Source organism: Dermacentor silvarum, chromosome 7 (assembly GCF_013339745.2).
Source record: "Dermacentor silvarum isolate Dsil-2018 chromosome 7, BIME_Dsil_1.4, whole genome shotgun sequence".
Lineage (NCBI taxonomy): Eukaryota > Metazoa > Arthropoda > Arachnida > Ixodida > Ixodidae > Dermacentor > Dermacentor silvarum.
In genome coordinates, this window is record NC_051160.1 from 80,249,897 (window position 1) to 80,271,911 (window position 22,015).

At 51.8% G+C, this 22,015-nt stretch overlaps 1 protein-coding gene across 1 annotated transcript in view; it reads right to left on the reverse strand.

Moving 5' to 3' along the window:
• Window positions 1-22,015, reverse strand: part of LOC125946830 (scoloptoxin SSD14-like) — a 109,305-nt gene that overhangs the window by 64,607 nt on the left and 22,683 nt on the right. Inside the window, exons 5-6 of the mRNA XM_049670913.1 lie at window positions 8,800-8,866; window positions 5,840-5,997 (exon numbers count right to left, since the gene is read on the reverse strand). Coding sequence (XP_049526870.1) covers window positions 5,840-5,997; window positions 8,800-8,866 — 225 coding nt within the window. The remainder of the gene's footprint in view (window positions 1-5,839; window positions 5,998-8,799; window positions 8,867-22,015) is intronic.

The window sequence follows — 22,015 nt, forward strand, 5'->3', positions numbered from 1 at the left end:
AAAGCGATAGGAGCAACGTTATCATAAAACAGGAACAAATAAGTGCTATAGCGAAAGAAGGAAAGTAAAAGAAAAATCGCGCCGCATTTCTTTTTTTTTTTAATTTTCGCCGCCGAAGTACCGTCAACCGTTCTGGGGCGTAACTGAAGTGCGCCTTGGCGCTAGCGTCGACTGAGCGTCTGCTATACGAGAACGAATGGAAGGTATAGGAAGATTCACCCCCCTTACCCTAGACTGTGCGTGTGCGTGCCCGCCCTCCCACTGCGGCACATGCGCGCAGCTCTGCCGCCTGTGCCACCGACTCTCTCTGGGCTCTCGCCCGCCTCTCCCCTAACAGTGTCGACAACGGTGTTTAGCCGTTCCGTCACGTAGGCATCAGGCTAGCACTCTTATCAGTTGCCCTTACGACTCGCCATGGCTCGGCCGCGTGCCGTTCCTTCGGAGGAACAACGCAACGAGCGACGGGAAACTGGCGACTCAATCGCCCACGCGAAAGCAGGACAGCGGGAAAGCAGTGCGGGAGGGAGGGGTTGCGGCTTCTGCTCTGCGAGCAACTTGTACTTTGCGCGGCGCCAGGCAGTCGCGTGAACCGTACCTTAAAAGCGATCTGCAACACGGCTCCTACCTTTGTATGAGCTGTGCTTTCGCCGCTAAGTTTCCGTTGAAGTCATAGACCGCAATAACTTTTACTCGCTGCTGCTGGCGCGCTTGCTCACGCCAGTGTTTTGACAGAGGTTGTGTGCGGTCACACAAACAACGCGCAGAAATGTTGTCGATGGTGGTGGCATTTGGCCCGCGTTCGCACCGAAGGCGCGCGGCGTTGGTGACGTGTTTATGAAGAAGGTGCCAACTTTTGCCCTACACCCTATGGCGGTGTACCGTAGCGACCAAAAGGCCATGGTCCCTGTGTTCACTAAATAAATGAAAACCACCAGATCATATATATTTCTAGTTCTTTAATAGTTCAAATAACCAATTACACCATCACATCTTAATAGTCATAATTGGAAATGCCTATTTCCCGCCATAGTACAGCTTCGCTGGTCTTCCATCTGCACTCCAGTGGAAGGTCTTACAGTTTTTTTCTGTAATGACGCGCCGCAAGAAATCTCAACCAACTAGTGGCTAACATCATCATCAGCCTATCTATATCCACTGCAGGGCGAAGGCCTCTCCCTGCAACCTCCAATTACCCCTGTATTGCGCTAGGTGATTCCAATTTCCACATGCAAATTTCCTGATTTCATCACCCCACCTAGTTTTCTGCCGTCCTCGACTGTGCTTCCCTTCTCTTGATACCCATCCTGTAACTCTAACGGTACACCGACTATCCACCCTACGCATTGCTTGGCCTGCCCAGTTTCATTGCTTTCTCCTAATAGCAGCTAGAATATCCGCTATGTTCGTTTACTCTCTGATCCACACCACTTTCTTCCTATATCTCAATATTACCCCTGACAATTTTCTTTCCATCGCTCTGTGGGCGGTCCTTAACTTGTTCTCGAGCTTCTTTGTTAAGCTCTCAGTCAGGCTTTGGTAATGCCTGCCGTATGCACTCCAACCAAGCCTGCCCAGTTTCATTGCTTTCTCCTAATAGCAGCTAGAATATCCGCTATGTTCGTTTACTCTCTGATCCACACCACTTTCTTCCTATATCTCAATATTACCCCTGACAATTTTCTTTCCATCGCTCTGTGGGCGGTCCTTAACTTGTTCTCGAGCTTCTTTGTTAAGCTCTCAGTCAGGCTTTGGTAATGCCTGCCGTATGCACTCCAACCACATTTTATTATTCTATAAATTTCTTTTTCATGATCAGGGTCTCCTGGGAGTAATTGGCCTAGATAAATGTAGTCCTTTACAGACTCTAGAGGCTGACATGCGATACTCAATTCTTGTTCCCTTGCCAGGCTATTGAACATTATGTTTGTCTTCTGCATATTAATCTGCAACACCACTCTTACACTTTCTCGGTTAAGGTCCTCAATCATTTGCTGTTATTCGTCCCCATTGTTGCTGAATAGGACAATGTTATCTGTCAGTCGAAGTCATCTGCCAGCTACGCAATGACTCTGACTCCTGATATCTCTTCAGAATCAAACGATATTTTCATAATCTATGAAACCATATAGATAGGTTGATCATACTCCTAATATTTCTCTATTACCTGATTGATGACATGGATATGATCCATTGTAGAATATCCCTCCCTGAAACCAGTCTGTTCTCTTGGTTGGCTGAAGTGTTGCCCTGATTCTATTGGAAATTATCTTGGTGAATATTTTATACACTACTGAAAGCAAGCTAATCGGTCTATAATTCTTCAAACGTCTCCCTTCTTATGGATAAGTATAATGTTGGCGTTCTTCCAGTTTTCTGGTACACTTGAAGTGGTGAGGCTTTGCGTATAAAGGGCCACAAGCTTTTCAACCATGATATTTCCTCCATCTTTGATTAAATCGACTGTTATTCCATATACTCCAGCAGCTTTTCCCTTGGTGATGTCTTTCAAGGTCCTTCTAACTTCATCGCTAGTTATAGAAGGGGCTTCTGTATCCCGTTCATCACTACGAATGAATATAGCTAGGGTGCTCTGAGAACTGTACAGGTCAGTATAGAATTCTTCCGCTGAATTTACTATGTCATTGAAATTGCTTATGATGTTACCCTGCTTATCTTTCAGTGCGTACATTTTGCCTTGTCCTATTCCAAGTTTTCTTCTCACTGATTTCATGCTGCATCCATATTTTACTGCTTCCTCACTATGTCCACGTTATAATTTCGGATGTCCCTTACTTTATTCTTGTTGATCAGTTTCGACACATCAGCGAATTCTATATGGTCTCTCTAGTTTGACACTTTCGTGGCTTTGTATAGCACCATCGAAAGGGAATGCTTCGCTCTTGCTTGGGGAATGCAGAAATTTAGCATGTATTTGTACGGAGTGCTTTTCTCGGTCCAGACAGACCGTCAGCCACTCCGCTACATTAGACAAGCGAAACATCTCAACAGTAGGGTCTTACGGTGGAGTCTGCTGCTCCAAGAACATCAATTCCGAGTCGAAGATATATAGGGTAGTGAAAACGTTGGTGCCGATTATCTTAGTCAGATTTAAATGCGTTGACGGTCACGTGTGGTGCAAATTCATTTGATGAGTGAAATTGTTGTTTATTCATGCATCATGACGAGATTGTTTTTTTTTGGGGGGGGGGCTATGTAAGGCTACCCTGCCACAGTTTTGTTTATTTGTTGCATGCCCTGTTTCCTATTTCTGCCTTATTACGCGATATATGTGTTATTGTGTAGTACAAGTGTACTTCTGTGGCTTGTTTGTACACGATGTGTCGCAAGTGAAGTGACCTGTGATTTGTGGTAGACTGATTTATGGACCTATGGACTCATGCGTAGTCGACATTTGTGTGCGCTACTTGTTTGTTTTCTCTAGATATTATTGCGTAATACCTGACAGTGTGGGGCCGTGTCACAAAAGCGCGCATAATCAAAGCGCGCTCCGCGTGTCAGACAAGCCAGTGAAGGAGCACGTCGGCTCCGCGGCAACGTCGATAGAGGGAGAGAGCACATACGCCACAGACAGCTGCCGCGATCAACGGAGACTACAAGATACGCGAAGGCTACGGTATCTAGAGGGGCGCGCGCCGAAACACCCTCTCAGACCTCTACGCATGGCGAGCCGTGAGAGAGGGAGTAAAACAGCCCGAGCATGCGCCAACTGATGAGTCACCACACTCCTCGAAGACTCTTCGGCGGTAGCAGCGTCAAGTGCGAGAAATGTCAAGAAGGTTCCCAGGCTTTGTTCGTGCTATGGGAGCCCGACTCCGTCAGAAAGTTCGAGAAATGCCGGCGGAGGCGATAACAACGCCGTGCGGGAATCATTTAGTGGGATCTGACCGCGCCAGTGAAGAGATGTGACGTCAAGACCAACCATCTACGGAAGAAGGGATTCCCCGGCAAGCTAGTCGACGAGTTATCCGAGCGTCTGCATTTCCGGAAGAAGATCCTTCTTCGAGATTTACCTCGAGGTACGCCGAGATCGTCCCGCTCAAGACCAGCACGGGTGAATACGAATGGACACTTTTTACTCCTATTCAATCTGTAGTGTGCGCATTGAACTCTTAGTTCTAGTCGGTAATTATTTTGTTGTGTTAACACCCATCTGAATTCTATTGTGATGTGCCCAGCCGAAGTGTACATGTGCGTACGTAACTGTCTTATTTGAAAAATATAGTCTGTTGTGTTTTGACGACTCTGGGTTCTGACTCGGGTTTTTGGACCACAACCGGTGTAGGCTGGCGCACCAGAAGGCCTCTTATTAATTGTCCGAGCTTTCGTGGGCTTACTTTCGGAAGCTGGTAAGTTCGAGATTATAGAAGTGTTCTATGTGCCACGAACGTACCTTTGAAAAAGTTTCTTCAGTTCAAGCAAAGATTTTCCGCGCAAAAACCTTGTCCTTATTCTGTGACTCATGTTTTCAAGTATCGATTTCAAAAAAAAAGGTCGTTGTAACGACATTGTTGTCACACTAGTTATACTTTGATCTAACTCACAGTTAATTTACCTCGAACTGACGCGCACATATTCTACAAGGTAACAAAAATTGACCAATTTCCTTCTTAAATAATTACTTTACAGCATAATGTATCTACATCAGAGCACTGCCCGGGCTCGGGCTTACCCGAAAGCCCGGGCCCGGCCCGGCCCGTGGGCCGGGCCGGGCCGGGTAGAGCAGTTTTCTCATGGGCTCGGGCCGGGCTCGGGCACGGCGTGTGCTTTTTGACCCGGGCCCGGGCCGGGCTCGGGTTTTTTGACACGGGCCCGGGCCGGGCTCGGGCTTTCTACGAGTTATTCTCGGGCTTCTCAACTCTGAAAAACATGTATTTTTCGGTCTCGGGCCGCGTTCGGGCCGGTTTCGAGCCGGGCTCGGGCCGGGCTCGGGCTTAAGGTAAAGGGTGGTGGGCCGAGCCGGGCGGGTAACGTAGATTATTTCCGGGCCCGGGCCGGGCCCGGGTCTCGCCATAAAAGTTTTGATCGGGCTCGGGCGGGCCCGCCCAATGTAAAAACGGGCCCGGGCCGGGCCCGGGCCGCAAAAATCGGCCCGTGCAGTGCTCTAATCTACATTGATGGAATCCCCAGAATGACACCAGATTTGAGAAATCTGCCATTATACTAGCAATAAAAATCCCCTGTTGCAATATTAGTTTTTAAGAGAACGCTTTTTTCTGCAGTGAAGTACACAGCATCTGGAACGCCCATCTATTCTCAATAACGGAAATGTCTCGAAACTGCTTTCGTTCTGAAAATTCATTTCAGGTGAAGACGTAATTATCAATAGTTTGTTTAAGTTGTTGAATATATTTTTCAATTTCTCCTGCCAGTATTATCCTTCCCTTGGAATATATCAGCTCAATTACAAGAATTATGCTATCTGCAACATGCGATTTTTTTTTAAATTCCGTAGAACTTAAAGATGAGCACCCCGTATATGTTACGGATAAATACTTTTGTATACGTGGGGCTAACTGCGTTTGGATTTGGTATCGACAACCTACTAGCGCCAGTTACTACCTTCTTTAGTCAGTAATGTTTCTAACGTTCCTAACCTTACCTACTAAGCTGTGCAAAGGTAGTAAATAGTGTCTCAACTAAGTATTAGGTAAACCTTCATCTTAAAATTGCTAGTTAAGAATGAATCAAAGAAAACAATCTGACCAACTTAGAGCCGTGTTATCACTTGTCTCCTGATTAGGCATGTTTATTTGTCATATTGAGATAATTTTGTAGAGTAACTGGGTATCAAACGGTACAGTATTTTTTTAAAACTTACGGTTCGTTGATGCCGGAAATGATAGTCACGGCTTCGAAACCCTTGATAATGGATAGGTGGACACCACCGTAGTCTTCAACGATCGGGTGATCGGATTCTTTGGCTCTCTTTTTCAACTCAATGCTGTCCCTTATTTCCTTCACCAGTTGCGGGAAGCCCTGCAAGGGTGCATTTGTTGAAGTTTGTTAGGGAATAAGAAAAAAACACGCTCAGTGATTGAGTGCTAGTACACGCTGAATACGCAAAGCTGCTTTTGTCGGTACCTTTTATTAACTGAAGTGACCAACTTCCACTTGTTCTTCTATTCTTTGGAACTCATATATTGCGAAAAATGATTGTGACAAGTGACGCGATTACTTCCCTTCACGTAAACCTAAAGAAAAGGAAGTGTCCTGCAATTTTTCAAGTAATCTTCTGGAAAATGTGGATGTACGCTGTCCGCTACGTGCATCATTTTTTAATCAATTTGGCCAAACGACCATCACTATGTTGCCCGCATTTGTACAAATTTTAAGTTAAATTTATAGGTTCAATTAATAAGTTGGCAACCAAGTATAGGAAAATTCACACTGTAAATATGCAACCAGGAGTCATAAAGAAGGTGAGGGAAATAGAGGCAATGAATTGGATGCAAAGAACGGAAGCAAAAAGGACCATGGATATTTACAAGAATCAGAAGAAAGAAATTAGACGGGGAAGTCATTTTCTATAATGTGGTTCTACTCCTTGAACCTTTGCAAATTAAATAACGTTTTGGTAGAAAAGGTTATCAGGCCGCATAAGCTTGAGCCTTTAGGTAAACAAGACCGACTTTATCTGAAATACCGCATAAGAATTAGTGTTATGCGGGCCGCTTTTTAAGCGGTATATCTTGCATATGCGGGCCGAATATGCAAGAGCTGCGTAATATAGGGCGTAATACTGTTACTGGGCGTAATAGCATGCGTAATAGGCCACTTGCAGTAAGTGGTTCATAAGCGTCAAAATTTTTACCTACTTTCTGCGTTATGTGTTCGCTAAAGCGGGTATTGACTAAGAATGTGTAAATGCAGGAGAAAGAAAAAAATCCTTTTCTTTGTAGCCTGATCACTGATTTTGGCGGCATGTGTTGAATACAAAAAACGTGTAAATTTACTTACTTCAGTAAGCAGATTTTCTTAGGCCATACATTTATTAAGAAAAATTCTATAATGTTGCAAAATCCGTAGGAGCTCGACCACGAAAATTATAACTGAGCGATCGAATATAGCATCGATATTCCTTGAACTGCAAGTAACACTACACCAAAAGCGGACAGTGCTTATAAATTAATTATACACAACCCAGATATTTCAATTATTTGGGAAGTGGCACTTTGCAAGACCCGTAAACATTGTAAATTTTATGGAAACCGCAAATTCGCATGTAACAGTTTTTTCAGTGGATATATTCTAGCACATTCAGTTTGCAGAATTGCGAAACGTGTTCTTGTGCCAACTTAAGGAATTGCAATCTTCGTGGTTTTTTCCCCCATAACTTGCTGGTTTGAGTTTCCATTTTCAGACATGGGCCAGCCATCGTCACTTCAAACCATTTCTGCATTTAACGTGTGTTTGATTCGAAAATGCTGTTACTAGAAACATTCGAACCCATCTGAATAAAGTTTGTCTCATTTAAAAATAAAACTCAGTTCTAAACTGTAATAAAGAAAAGTTTGATATACGGCCTGATATACTTCGCAAGGCATGCCAAGCATCTATTGGGCAAAAATAAAAATATGTAAACAATGTTCAGAGTTCCCAGGCGGCGAAGCGCCGCACGTTTTTATCAGTGTTCGCACGCACCGGCGCGCTCTGCAATTCAAAGGCCACACGCAGGCTTCGTAGTGGAGACGCTAGAATTTGGAAAGTGTTTTTACGGAATCGGGAAAAAGATGAAAATTGCTAACTCGTTTTGGCAGTGGCAAATCGTTGTGCCGCTTAACTCATTACCATCAAAAGTCATCTAAGAGAGGTTCCGCCGTCTTTTCGTTGCCGTCTCGTTTATTGTTACCGTGCAGGGTAGGCCTCTGATCCGATAACCAGTCTCTGGGCACTTTAAGCTTTTGCTCTGGATTCACTATGTATACTTGTGTATCTATCTATCTATCTATCTATCTATCTATCTATCTATCTATCTATCTATCTATCTATCTATCTATCTATCTATTTATCTATAAATCTATGCCTCTAGTAGATTTACCTCCAACTTGGGACTCTGGAATCACCCCATAGTCGAACGGGTAGCGCATCCGGGCTTTGTGCTGAGTGAACAGGGGAACTTAGATCAATGGCTATGGTGCACTGTGTACCTATGCGTCGTTCTTCGACCAACCTGATGCCGGCATGGGCATCTAGGGTCTGTTCTGCTCTATAATTAACCTCTTTTATGACAACTTCAAGCACCGAGTATGCACCACTCAGTCTGCGCTAATCTTAAATGAGCCTTTCTGTCGCCAAATTGGGTGATTGGGTCAGTGCGAGTAGCTGCTCTTGAATGAACCTCCTTGACGTTAACCTGGGTAACTAGGTGTGTGCCACTGGCTATGTGCAGCACTAGAAGGACAAAATGATCCTTTATGTTTTTTTTTTCTTCTGATGCTCGGTGGAATCAAACCAACTCTACGCGCCGACTTCGCCGTGGAGCCACCATGCAGATGGCGCAGCGTGTGCTGCAAGAAGTGGGAGAAAGCAGCCCGCCAGGATACACATTTCAGTCTTAGAAGTACGGGTCACTACGTTGCTAGAATGGTAATCGCATTAATGTCGGCATTCATTCGTAGGTGGGTTCTGCCGGATTTTTTATTACTTCTTTATATGCATACAGTACCTTGGTTTACTGCGAAAATGGGAGGTCGTGGAATACCTTTAAAAGGCAATCGATAGAGAGAGGCCTAATTTATGTTCTCGACTGGCTTAGACTAAGTAATGCCGGTCGCTTACTTTGTCCGGTGCATCTCCATCGAGGTCTGGTAACTTTGCAAGCACGTTGGCCAGGTAATCCTTGAAACTGTAGAAAATAGGAAAACGAGTAGAATGAGCCAAACTACCACCGAGAGACAAGGGTGCCCTATTTATTTTCCAGCAATTACATTTCACTGGAAACTTGTGCCCGCCGCATCCCATTCCACTGTTTCTCTCTCTCTCTCTTTATATATATATATATATATATATATATATATATATATATATATATATATATATATATATACAGAAACGACCTTGCAGGCTACCTTTCAAATGTAGAAAACCTGCAGCGATTTCACAGGGGGAACATAGCAAATATGTAATTTAAATGGTGTCAACTGCCGAAATATGGCTGATCAAGGTTTACAAATATGGACGTGCATATTTATGTACGCGATTTCGACCTTGCGACCATCTTTCACAATCAAATCGCCGCTTTGGCACGTAAAACCACGGAATTCATTCATCTTCATTTCAAAATTTTTCCCCTGCACTCAAGGTAAAATTTATTTATTTGTCTGCACGTGTTGTTGGCCAAGATTCTGAAAAAACACCGCTGTCAACATTATTGTTGCCATTTAATTTTTTTCTTTACTCAAGTGTCCACAATGTTGGTTATCGACAAACTAGTTCAACGTATATCGCGAAAGCGAGCTGCGTTATTGCCAACAGCAACACATTACCGCAAAGTCCGGCATGTGAAAACGTGGGCAGCTTGCACTATTGGTGCAAGGCTGCAGTTAATAGCCGAGCTGGTTTTCGACCTAGCTTTCCTTCCAGGTATTACTAGGCTTGGTTATAGGCTTTGCTAGAGAATTCTAAGTGCTGCTAGGCGCGGTATTTCGAATCGGCTCGCCGTCGACGCGCAGGTTCTCGCTTGGCCGTGCGGCGCGCTTCAAGATTAGCGCATGCTTCCTCGGGTGTCCGGATCTTTGTTTGCCCCATGTCAATGCTACATGTACTCGCCACAGGGTAGACGAGAGCTCTGCCGCCGTCGTTGCGGCTCCAAGCTTTGTCTCGCCAGTGACGTCACGGCCAAGCTGCGCCTCCACACTTGCCGGGGCGTGGCTGCTCGAAACCTGCCGAGCCGCCGCCAAAGGCGCCTGCTTAGGTACGGACACCGCGCGCGTTCGGCGCGAACGGGGGGAAACGCGGACGGCGTCGGCAACAGCTCTGAGCGTAGTAGTAAGTGGTTCATGTGGAAAGGGGAAATGTTGACGCTATCTTCTGCAGCCCTTGAGGGAGCACGGCTCAGCGCCAACGGGAAGGGGTAAGTGGGGGAGAAAGGAGGATAGGGTGGAGTCGCCATGGCTGGGCGAAGCAAAACCGGCAGGCTGTGGCGGCACGTATCAGGCCGGGATGGAAGGCCTTGGTGTGCCGCAGAGACTGCAGGGGGTGTTGTTCCGGACCTGTTAGGCCCGGGATGGGATGGGAGGCCGCGAGGCCGTCGCGCTTGCAGAAATGATGTCTTAGAGGCGTGCGGAGAGCCCTGTCGAGTCGAGGTACTCCACGACGCCTCGAAGTGCAGGAAGGTGGTGTCGGCCGGGGAAGAGGACGTCTTCCTCCTTGCCAGAGGGGAGGCCCAGGCGGCGGAACTCCTGCAGGAGTGGGCCCCGCTGCTGGAGGTACGCCGGGCAGGCCAGCAGGAGATGCTCGATGGTCTCCGGCTCCCCGCAGGAAGAGCAGGCCGGGGACGTCGCTCGTCCTAGTCGGTGGCTGCGTGCTGCCGTCCAGCTGCAGCCGATGCGGAGCCGGAGAAGGAGCGAGGTCTCCCTGCGAGCCAGGCCTCGCTGGGGGAGTGGACGTGTGGGGCATCCCAGTGCCACCCGTTTGTCTGGGTGGTGGGTCGCCAGGTGTCGCCGCAGCCTCAGTCCTGTGAAGTCGCCCTCCGTCACGGCCCGACTGAGGGGCACAGTGATGTGGTGGGCGTCCTTCGCCAGGGTGTCGGCTGCCTCGTTGCCCGGGATCCCTACGTGGGCGGGGATCCAGTGCAGGGACACCGGGTGGCCTGCGTCCTGCAGCGCTGTCAGCCGGGTGGACAGCAGTGCGACTCCAAGACTGGCGCTTTCTGGCCTCTGAAGGCCGAGGAGGGCTGCCTTGGAGTCGCAGAGGATAGCCGCCGGTACCTCAGGGAGTTCCTCGGAGAGTAGGTCGACGGCCAGGTGGAGGCCTGCCACCTCCGCTGCAGTCGAGCTGGCGTGTCTGGGCAGTCGACACTGCCTGCTCTTCTGCAGGGCTGGTGCCGTGCAGGCCGCCGTGGCAGAGCCGGTGTCCGGTACCACCGATCCGTCGACGAACACCAGGAGGTGGCCTCCGAGGGTCTCCTCCAGGACGCAGGCGGCCGTCTGCTGCAGGGCGCAGGTAGGCGAACGCCTCTTGGAAGTCCCGGGAAGCTCCGTGGCGATGGGGACTGCAGGCCTCTGTGGTGGGGGCAGCTGTACCGCATTCGCAGGATTGCCCACCACCTCCTCGTAGAGGCGGCACAGCTGACCCATCCTTGAGGATGGCCGGGACTGGAGGCGATGCAGCAGGCCTCTGCCATCAGGAGCGTGGTGGAGGCGGTCGACGTATCTTAGCCCCTGCTGCAGGAAGAGGAGCGACAGGGGCCATGCTCCAGCCTCCGCAAGGGTAGCGGCAATCTGGGAGCTCCGGGGGACGCCCAGGCAGAGTCGGATGGCCGCCCGGTGCTGCAGCTCCAACTTTTCGAGGCGGCGTGGCAGCAGCGCCACCAGCGGGAGGGCGTACCGCAGGCGTGATGTGGCCGCCGCCTCGTAGAGCCGCAGGGCCCACTTGACCGAGCAGCCCTCTCCACGGGCAAGGAGCTGCGACACGGCCTTGCGGACCCTGATGGTCTGGGTCTGCATGGCCCCGACTGCCGGTAGCCAGGTTAGCGGGTGGTCGATGCGCAGCCCAAGGTACGACACAGTCGTACTCCATGGGATGCGCACGCCTTCCAGCTGCAGCCGGGGAGCTGAGCGCCGTGCCGCTGCTCTCGGGTGGACGAGGAGGGCCACCGTCTTCCCCGTCGAAACCGAGAGTCCGATGCTTTCCAGGTAGGCGGCTGTGGTGTCCAGGGCTCTCTGGAGGGCCAGGCGCACGTGGCGGCTTGACTGCGGCGGTCCCCGCACCCACAGGGCGATGTCATCCGCGTAGATGGAGCACTCCACCTTGTAGTGAGGGTCGGTCGGCAGTGCAGCAGGCAACCGGGCCAGGGCGAGGTTGAAGAGAAATGGGCTCACCACTGACCCTTGTGGTACGCCTGCTGCCACCGGACGGGGAGTGCTCCTTGCATGGCCCACGCGGACCCTGAGGGTGCGGTCGTTCAGGAACGATGACAGGAACCGCCGCAGGTTGCCGCCTATGCCCAGGAGGTCCAGAGCCTGCTGGACGATCGCATGTGGGAGGCCATCGAACGCACCCTTGACGTCGATGAGGAGGAGCATGACGAGGTCTCCGCTGGCCCTGGCGTCCTCCAGGGTGGAGACGACGTCTGCAATGGAGTCCGCAGTGCACCTTCGGCGCCGGAAGCCTGTCTGCTGGTCCGCGAGGAACCCGCAGGCGCGGGCCACCCATTCTAGCCGTGCCAGAGCGATGGCCTCCATCACCTTGCAGGCAGCGGAGGTGAGGGAGACCGGTCGGTAGGAGGACAGCTCGTTGGCCGGCTTATTGCTCTTCAGAATGGGGGCCACGATGGCTGTGCGCCAGGCCTCCGGCACTTGTCCTGACCACCAGATGTTGTTGTAGCAGTCGAGCAGGCGTCGTTGCTCACTGGTGGCCAGGTTGCGGAGCATCTGGAGTGTCACTCCGTCTGCTCCTGGTGCACTGCGACGCTTGCCCCTCCTCAGGGCCGTCTGCAGCTCGTGGAGAGTCAGTGGGTCCTGGCAGATGGCCGCGATCTGGCTGGTCGCCCACTCCGGATGCAGCTCCAGCAGGCAGGTAGGCGGGTTGGCAGGGGGAAGTCCGACTGGCAGGGTGGCAGCAGCGAGGGCGGCCGGGGGGGGCGTAGTGGTCCGCTAGCAACTCCGCCAGGGTCGCCTCGCTGATGCCCAGCGAGATAACCACCGCGAGGACGGGGTGGCAGTTGAACTTCCTGCCGGTGAGGGACTTTAGGAGGCGCCAGGCCAGGGGGCCCTTGGAGCGGTTCTCGATGATGGCGCAAAGGCTCCCCCAGCTCTGGCTCCTTCTGCGCCTGGCCTGTCGTCTGCAGCGGGCATCCGCTCTCCGGTATTCTGTCCAGTGATCTGCATTGCCCGTCCGGATTGCTCGGCGCTCCACGCGTCGCCTGGACGCACGGAGGTTGAGCAGGAGCAGATCCGGGGCAGGGGTATCGGGTAGAGCAGAGCACTGGACTGTGGCTGCCTGGGCGCACTCCATGATGGCACTCAGGAGGTCACAGCCATCTTCCAACTCACTGCAGCGCTTTCTGAACAGGGACCAGTCTGTGACGTCGTATGTTCGTGACCTCGGCCTTCTCCCACACCCAGGGGTGATCAAGATGGGGAAGTGATCAGAGCCCCAAGTGTCGGGAGTTGTAACCCAGTCATAGGAGCGCTGCTCGGTGGTAAGGGAGAGGTCGATGGCTGTGCTCACCCCACGGCAGACGTACGTAGGTCCTCCTTTGTTGAGTACCACCAGGCCTGCTCGGCTGATGGCGTTGCAGAGATCCCTGCCTCGGCGGGTGCACCTGCGGCTGCCCCAGTCGGTGTGGTGGGCGTTGAATCACCGCACAGGACTGCATGTCCGCCGAGGCGTGCTGCAAGCCGCACCAGGCTGGAGGGGTCCCACTGTTGTCCAGGACGAACGTAGGCACTCGCCACGGTCGTGTCCTGTCGGTCAAGGCGTACCGTGACAGCACAGCACTCCATGGCGCCGCCTACGACGTCCGAGACTGGGGTCACCGAGTGGGCCAGGCTGCTGCGGACGTAGATGGCAGTCCTCGGCTTCCCCTTCTTGTGGGCACCCTCCAGGCAGGGAGCGTCCGTGCAGCTCTGCGTCGAGCAGGTGGTGGCGCCAGAGTAGCCCGTGTAGCCCGGCAGCCGCAGGTCCTCGGCCACAGTGTACACCTCCTGCAGTGCGAGGACGTCGAAATCACACTGCAGGAGGTGCGCGCACAGCTCTGCATGCCGCCGCCGCAGCGAGTTGGTGTTCCATTGGAGAACACTCGGGCGGCGACGGCATTTCCCAGCTGTGGCTGGTGAGGGATCAGCCATGCTGGTTGACTGTGGTCGGGACTGCCACTGCCTGCAGGCAGATGGCTCGGAGGGGGCTCTCAGCGGGCAGCATCTCCCCGATGGCCTTCAGGGCGAGCTGCAGGCTGGCAATGATCTGGTCCCGAGGGTCCGGGCCAGGCATTGCCAGTGATGCTGGGGCTGTGGAGGGCTCGGTCCTAGGAGTGGCAGGCGGCTGGCGTCGATGCTTCCGTGGGGCCGGTGTGGGGGGCCGTCCGGGGGGGGCTGCCTTCTGCTGGGGCGCCTGTGGGAGGCCGGCCAGTGCCTGTGCATACGACAGGCCCTGCACAGGCGTTGAGGCGCCCTTTGCCTGCACGGTCTCCTCCCGCACACCAGCACGGACTGCACGGCGGGATAGGGGAGCAGGGGCAGTTGCCAAAATGGTGGCCACCCTGCGTTCCTCCTGCCACCTGGGGCAGGCAGGAGTATTTGCGGGGTGGTGGCCGCCGCAGTTGCGGCAGTGGGCTGCGTTGGGGCAGCTCTCTCCCTGCTCGTGAGACCTCCCACAATGACGGCAGCTGGATGGCGAGTCGCAAGAGGCAGCCACGTGCCCAAAGCGGCCACACTGCTGGCACTGCAGTGGACGCGGTCTGGACGGCCGCACCCTGAACCGGAGCTTGTAGAGGCTCACATGCTCAGGGGGAACCGGCCCCGCGAACCGGATCGTGATGGTGTCCGCCTCCCTGGTAGCAGCCAGCACTGGGACTCCCGACTCGATGGCCCCCAGCAGGTCCGCGTCTGCGGGGATGCCGTCGGCGCCGTGGATGAATCCAGTGCTCCTGCCTCGCTCGGCAGGCTGCCGGGCAGTCACCGGAATCCCCCGGATCTCCGTAGTGGCCAGCAGCTCCTCCAAGCACCTCGGGGTGGTGGCGTCGGCGGCCACGATGTTGCGCCTGTGATTTACTCTCACAGCGGCAACACCCGGCCGCGCTGAGAGCACCGCCGCAAGAGAGAGGCGTGGTGCTCCTCGGAAGGTGCCACCCACCCCGGATGGGCGGAAGAGGGCCATGCCAATGACGGCGGGGTCCACCGGGATGGCAGCACTCACTGGTGCCCTTGCGCGACGGCGATCGGCCCTGGACAGCACCAGTTGGAAGCCCTCAGCTGGTGGTGCATGGGTGGATGGGGCCTCCTGTGCAGCCTTTGCTGTGGGTGTGAATGGGCCCGCCAGAGAGGGCCTCGGGGCCGGAGGAGCAGCAGGGGGGGAAGCCTGTTTGGGGGCAGAGCTTTTCCCCGCCTTCTTCTGCTTCTTCTTCTTGTTTTTTCCCTCTTGCCTCGGTAGAGTGGGGCGGGGGAGGATCCCTTAGGAACTTCGCCGCTGGGTGGGCGAGGCCGTGCTGCGTCGGACCGGCTGGAGCTGAGTCTGCTCGGGGATCGTGCGCGAGCATCAACCGCACAAACTCGGGCGCGTCACGAGTATCCGCCGTAGCAGACGACGCAGCAGGGCTCGCGCCAGCCTCGCCAGCAGCCGGAGGAGCCACCGTGTTGATGGGCGCGCCCTCCCTCGGGGAGAGCGCGAAGGAGGCAGCGGACGACCCGCCGGGCGTCCGAGGGGCGGCGCCGGCGCTCGAGGGGAGCAGGAGAGCCGACGCAGCCCCCAAAATTCTATCTTATCTATCCAAAGGCGACTATAATTCAAAATGTAAATATTGCGACACAGATCCAGCTGATCAGAATCATATTCTATGGGGTTGTAGGAATAATCCTCCCCCAAGAAATCTGCTACGGCAAGCTCCCTCACAGGAGGCGTGGGACTCCGTACTAAAATCTACCAACGCTCAAACCCAAGCCGGGCTGGCGGACTGGGTGGCGAAGGTCGCGGCCAGCTGGACGCCACTCTAGCCCCCTCTGCCTGACCTCGGCTCCCCCCCCCCCTCCCCTTGTCTTCAATAAAGTTTATTTCCTCCTCCAGCCGACGCAGCCGGCGGATCGGCGGGGGCGCCGTCTCGTGCCGCGGGCGGTGACGAGGAGGCGGCCGACTCCCCCGGGCGCCGGGAGAAGGCGTCGCCGTCGTCCCTGCTCTCCGGGCAAGGTGGGGTGGTCGGCGGCGGCGGATGCTTGCGGCGACCGGTTTGCTCCTCCTCCTCGCTCTCTGCTTCGCGCGTGCGTTTGGGCGAGGAGGAGGAGTCCATGGCCTCCTCGTCGTCCGAAGGGGGCAGCGGGGCGGCGCTGGCCAAGTCTGCAATGGCGGCGACTTGCTCCGCGGGGAGAAGGCTCGCCTGGGGGGAAGGCACCGCCAGCGCCACGTGTGTCTCGGTGACGGCGGGCGCGGCCGCGGCGGCAGCTGCTTGGGTGGTGGTGGCCTGTTTCTTTATCCACGCGTCCACGATCTCGGCGGCGCGCACCTCTAGTTCGCCTCGCTCACGCGACGCTTGTAGCGCTTGTAGCATCACGGGCACAAGGGTCGCGAGAGACGCGCTCGCACTTCGACGATGGCCCGCGCGCGGCGGGCGCTCTCCTGGCCTGCGGAAGCCCTCCATGCCGCTCGGCTCCGCAGTCAACACGCGAACCGCGCGTCACAGGGGGCAAACACACTACACGCACGTCGCGCGCACAGCACCGACCACGCGATGCGCGCACGAGGCGGCACAGCCGGGGACGCGGCACAGATGTCGGGTTGGGCACGCCACTCGCGGAGCACAACACTGAAGCAAATCCACTCGTCGCACGATGCAATCCCACAAGGAACACACGAGGTTGCGCGTTGGGACGCGCAAATCGTGCGCGGCTGCAGGACACGTCGCCGACGATGGTGAGCCACGCGGCTCGTGCAGCACACGCCGGGGCGATGTGCAGGCACGACCGCACGGGAGAAGAGCTAGGCGCGACTCTCTGAGCGTTACCTCGTTACCTCCTTGCTGCTGCTACAAATTATGTTGCTCTCTCTCGCTCACAATTTCTCTTTCCCTCTCTCAAGCGTAGCGCGCACCGCGCGCGTGCTCTCGTTCCCTCTCCTTGCTGTGCTATGTCAAAGCAACATGTGCACGGCGCGGAGAAGAGGCGAAGCACACGCCGCTCCGCAAGCTGTTCGCTAGCCAACGCGCGGTGACGTCATCGTCAAGCGAGGGCTCTTGTACACCCGTCACGGACTGATGGTCGACTTAAACAGCTCCGCTGTGAAAAGGTTCTCTTTCAAGAAATGACGGACAATCCCAAAAAATACGTTATGGTTAGCCTGCCGCCAGCCTAAAAATATCCCCTTCTGCCTCAGGTAATGACTCGACGTTCTTAAGGCCTCAAAATATTATTAATTATTGTAAAACGCGGGAAATACTACGGAAATAGTTTGTACCTGACGCATGAATATTTATGTCAACTCAGGCCAGTCATCGTACTTCTAAAAGTTGTTTTGTAAAATATACTAATGTCCAATGGTTTCTGTTATAATATATACTAATATATGTAATATATAATATTATATTTTCTAATACATATTAACGACCTAGCAACGCATGCTCTTGTAACGTGCGTATCTTTGCCGATGACTGTGTCATCTATCGCACAGTTAATAACCCCTCTGATCAAATAGCTCTCCAAAGTGACCTAAACTGCGTCCAGAACTGGTGTAACCGATGGCTCATGAAACTAAACCCCGATAAATGCAAACTCGTGTCGTTCAACCGAAAACGTAATCCTCTCCTGTTCCCTTATACTATCTCGCATGACCCCATAGAATTAACACAGTCTTATAATTACCTCGGCGTAACGTTATCTAATGATCTAACCTGGAACGCGCATGTCACTAAAATCGTATCATCTGCTAACAAAAGCCTTGGATTCTTAAAACGTCATCTACGTCACGCGCCACCAGACCTAAAACTACTTGCCTACAAGTCACTCGTAGGTTCTAAGCCGGAATTTGAATCTGCCATCTGGAGCCCTAACCAAAAAAATATAATAAAGTGCCTAGAATCGGTACAAAATCGTGCCACAAGAGTCATTCATTCATACTATTTATACAGCACCAGTATATCATCGTTAAAAGCAGAGTCCGGCATATCAACCCTCGCTTGTCGGCGTCGTATCGCTAGTTTGTATTTATTTCACAAGTTTTTTACAGCTCACTTAACCATCCACCCTACATCAGCCCTCCGGCACGCATCTCACTTCGCATTGGTCATCCCCTCCAAGTCACCCTGCCACGTACGCGCACTGCCACTTTTGCCTCATCATTCTTCCCACGCTCAGCCTCGGACTGGAACGGCTTTCCACACGACATCGCCGCAATCACCTGCCCATCCACATTTTTGACATATTGAACCGCGAGCAAACATGTACTTAAACATTCTTTCCTTGTGTATTTATTTACTTTATGCTTGTCGCCCACCCCTTATGTTATACCCCCAACCCTGGGGGCCTTTAAGGTAATAAAGTGAAGTGAAGTGAAATTCCGAGAACACAAAATTTTTGTAACAGTTAGATGCGCTAGTTATTAGTTTGTTTAGCGCGTTCGCGTAGAAGAAATAAGAATAAATAACAGCAGTGATGCAAGCCAATACGCTTTACTTCTCCGCCAACTTGGCTGGGCGTCTTTAGACAGTTTTAGTTTAGCGTGGTTACCGAAATAGCGGGCGTACCGGAATAGCGGGATCGAAATGCGCATGCGCAGAACGCTAAGCGACCCATACCGTTTACCGTGCGCACGCTATTTCTCAGAGTTAACGTTACCGTGTTAGCGTTGTTTACGTAGTGTGCGTAAAACATGGCGGCGGTCCCGGTCGCCCGCTTCGAACTGAATTTGGCATTGTTTTTGTAGAATTCACTTCGTTCGTAGCAAATGACTGCGTAAACGGCTTTTGCTTAGTCTCATGCTGCTTCGACGAGAGAGTGTTATGGCTAATCTTGAGGAATGTTCGAGACCGCTTCTCGTTTCGAACGAGCCTAAGCCTAACGAGAGAAATTTTCTCCGAGATGCGAACGCCACCTGTCGGTAAAGTCGGGAGATAGGCGCGACAACGGCATATGGCCTCTGAGATGGGGACATTTCGGAGGCTATGGTAGACGGCTTGCACTGCTTGTCTGTTTCGCTGCAGATCGGCGGACATGGGAAGTAAAAATACAACGCGCTCATGGCTTCCATTGCGCTGCCTCTCGCACTTTCCGGACGCACACACACATAGACTTAGGTGCCCTATGTATGCGAAATTCAAAGCGTAATGGAATAGCGTCCCGCATGTATACTACGCTATCACGCTATACTAAAACTCTCTTTCTGCTAAGTTCGTTTGCGGAACGGTAACGATATTTCCCTTATCCCCGCTATTACGCTAACGTTAAACTAAAACTGTCTTTTGAGGTTGTATTCACACTAGCGTTTGACAAAGGTCACATGACCCACTGGCGATCGCGGAACGGCTCATGACGACCAATGTTCCCAGAGCCAAACTCTGGCTGCCCTTCGCTAAACTAAAGTGCCTCGCGATTGTTGCCGTTCACGTCTGCCCACATCGTCATCGTCGCATAAAATAGGCACCCACATATAAAGACGTCCTGTCACTGCGTCACTCATCGTTTCAGTAAGTTTGCGACTGCAATCATGCGACTGAAAAATTCAGAAGAGTCCGGCAACAGTTGCTTATCAATCAAAGTGACAATTTACGACTATATGTGACCTGTGTCCTCTGCGCGTCACTGATATGAATAAACCTTTCAAATTACTAGTCGACTGCTATCTTTCCATTCATCGTTATGATCTAGATCACTATCTTGTGGTCACTTGCCAAAACATTAAAAATTACTTTGCATCTTATATAGTGAATAGCGCGTGAGAATATTAGAAGACCGGGGATGCTGCATGATCTGCTATGTCTGCGACCAAATGGTGCAGACCGAGGTAATTTAAAGAATGTCAAATAAGTAGGTCTCGCGAAGGAATGAGAATAAGCAATGAAAATCTTGATAATTCTATTTGTTTAGCTCTAGCGGTTTACTTCTGCGCAGCTTACGAGCAACCGATGCACCCAGGTCCTGAAGGTTTGCCTGAAAAGGTGATATGAGGCGTAACTATTTGAATCCGACGATCTAACAAGGCTCAAAGGTGGACCAGTTCGTTTACGTTTTGTGGTGAAAAACTGCGCAAGTTGAACACGGCTGAAATCACCTGATCGCATGAGCACACAGTTAACAAGACCACCAATGAAAGAAAAGGTAATGAAAATAAACAGAACCTCTACAATGGACCACATGAACACAAGTGAAGACATATTACCGGACGTAATAAGCTTTGAGCCGGTGATACATCTTTGCTCAGCAAGTGTTTTGAGAGCTGCTCATTGCCGAGGTGTTTGTATTTTCACCGGACTTCTTGATGAACATCTATATATAAGGTCACGTGATTTCAATATAGCTTCATTGGAAGTCAACGCTCGTTCATGCGTTTCTTCTGTCATTTCTTCAATTTGCGCGGTTTTGCACCACGGATGACTGCTTGAAAAAAAAATATGGTTGATACCTATTTCATAGCAATCAGTAGAACAGGAAATTGAAGTGTGTCTTCACACAAGCTGTTGCACGTTTGCTTCATGAACTCATGGCCCGCTGCAGCCAAAGGCGCACGATTTGCGGGTCGGCCAGCGTGTTGCATGTTCGCATCGCGCGAGGCATCCTATTGGCGAACGGAGTTGAAACGCGCCAGGCGTCTCAACGGGCTCACGCCCGCGAAAAATTGATAAGGGCGTTCTAAGCCACGTGTCGGCGCATGCGTCGGTGGCTTAATGGTTTCAGCACCGGGATTTTGTACTAGTCTAGTGGTCATGGGTTCGAATCTTGCCGTCGGACACCTTATTTACGTATACTTTATTACAGACTACTTCGATGAAACTGACGAGTTTAGAAAAGCACGAAGCCGTTTACACTTGGTTCTTTATTCTATGGCTACACCGCGCTGGATTCTTCACTGCACTTTGACTACCGAAGCGTTCCCTGTTGGTGCTCATTAGTGTCCCGATGCAGTACTTCGCTTCACCGCTCCCAGATGGCAGAAATTACATTCGTTGCCAGAAATCAGTCGAGAAACCCGGGATAAAACACTTTCATGTCAGAAAATTTCACACTTTCATGCCCTGGAGTACTAGGCAAAAATTTTAGATCTCGTCTTTTCTGTTATTATAATTAGCTAATGACTTAATTTGGAAACCCTTGTGCAGGAACAATAAAATCTGCACGAAATTCCGCAGTCCTTGTCAGAATGAAAGCTGACGGCGCTAATGACTCGGACCACGTGGGCCACACAGGAAACGAATTCACTAGTACTTCCTCCAAAGGGTAAAATAGTACCTGTAGTCGAATGGCACAGTGCGTAAAAGCACATGGAATAAATTACTGGTAAATTGAAAAACTCCAAACTTGGCCAATTGAGACAATCTATTCTTTAGGACACCCTAGGTGAGTTCGGTACATGTGTCAAGCAGGCGCAAGCAGTTTCATAGATACATGAGCCTTCCACTTACACAAACATCCAGTCATATTTTCAAACGGGATAACGTGCCTGAAATCCATACTCTGCCAATAATCCGGTAATCGTTACAAGGAACTTTGTAAGCTTCAGCGAACGACAGGTAATTTTTTGGAGCCTTAATTATGGAATTCAGTCCAAGTTTTGATTTGAGAAAGCATCAAGAGGGCCATCTCTTAATAGGAGGCTACGTAAACACACCTCGCCACGTGATTGCACAAAAGCATGACTTGAACGCCAACGCACGAGATTTGTTTAGCTCCTTCTACTGCATCTAATGCAGATGGAAGTTGCTACTATAATATACATGGCCGATCACTTTTAGGCCTAGGCATCGTCAACCCAACCGTCTTTTCTACGTGATTACCCTGCTGGAATGGCTGGTTTGGTTTCCGCTGCTACCGATAGGAGGCCACGCAAGCCTATGTTAGCTACGCTAGCGCTGCCTTGGTAGCAGCTAGCTCCTTGTTAAATGAAGGCAACTCTGCATTTGTTTTCTTGATATGCAGGC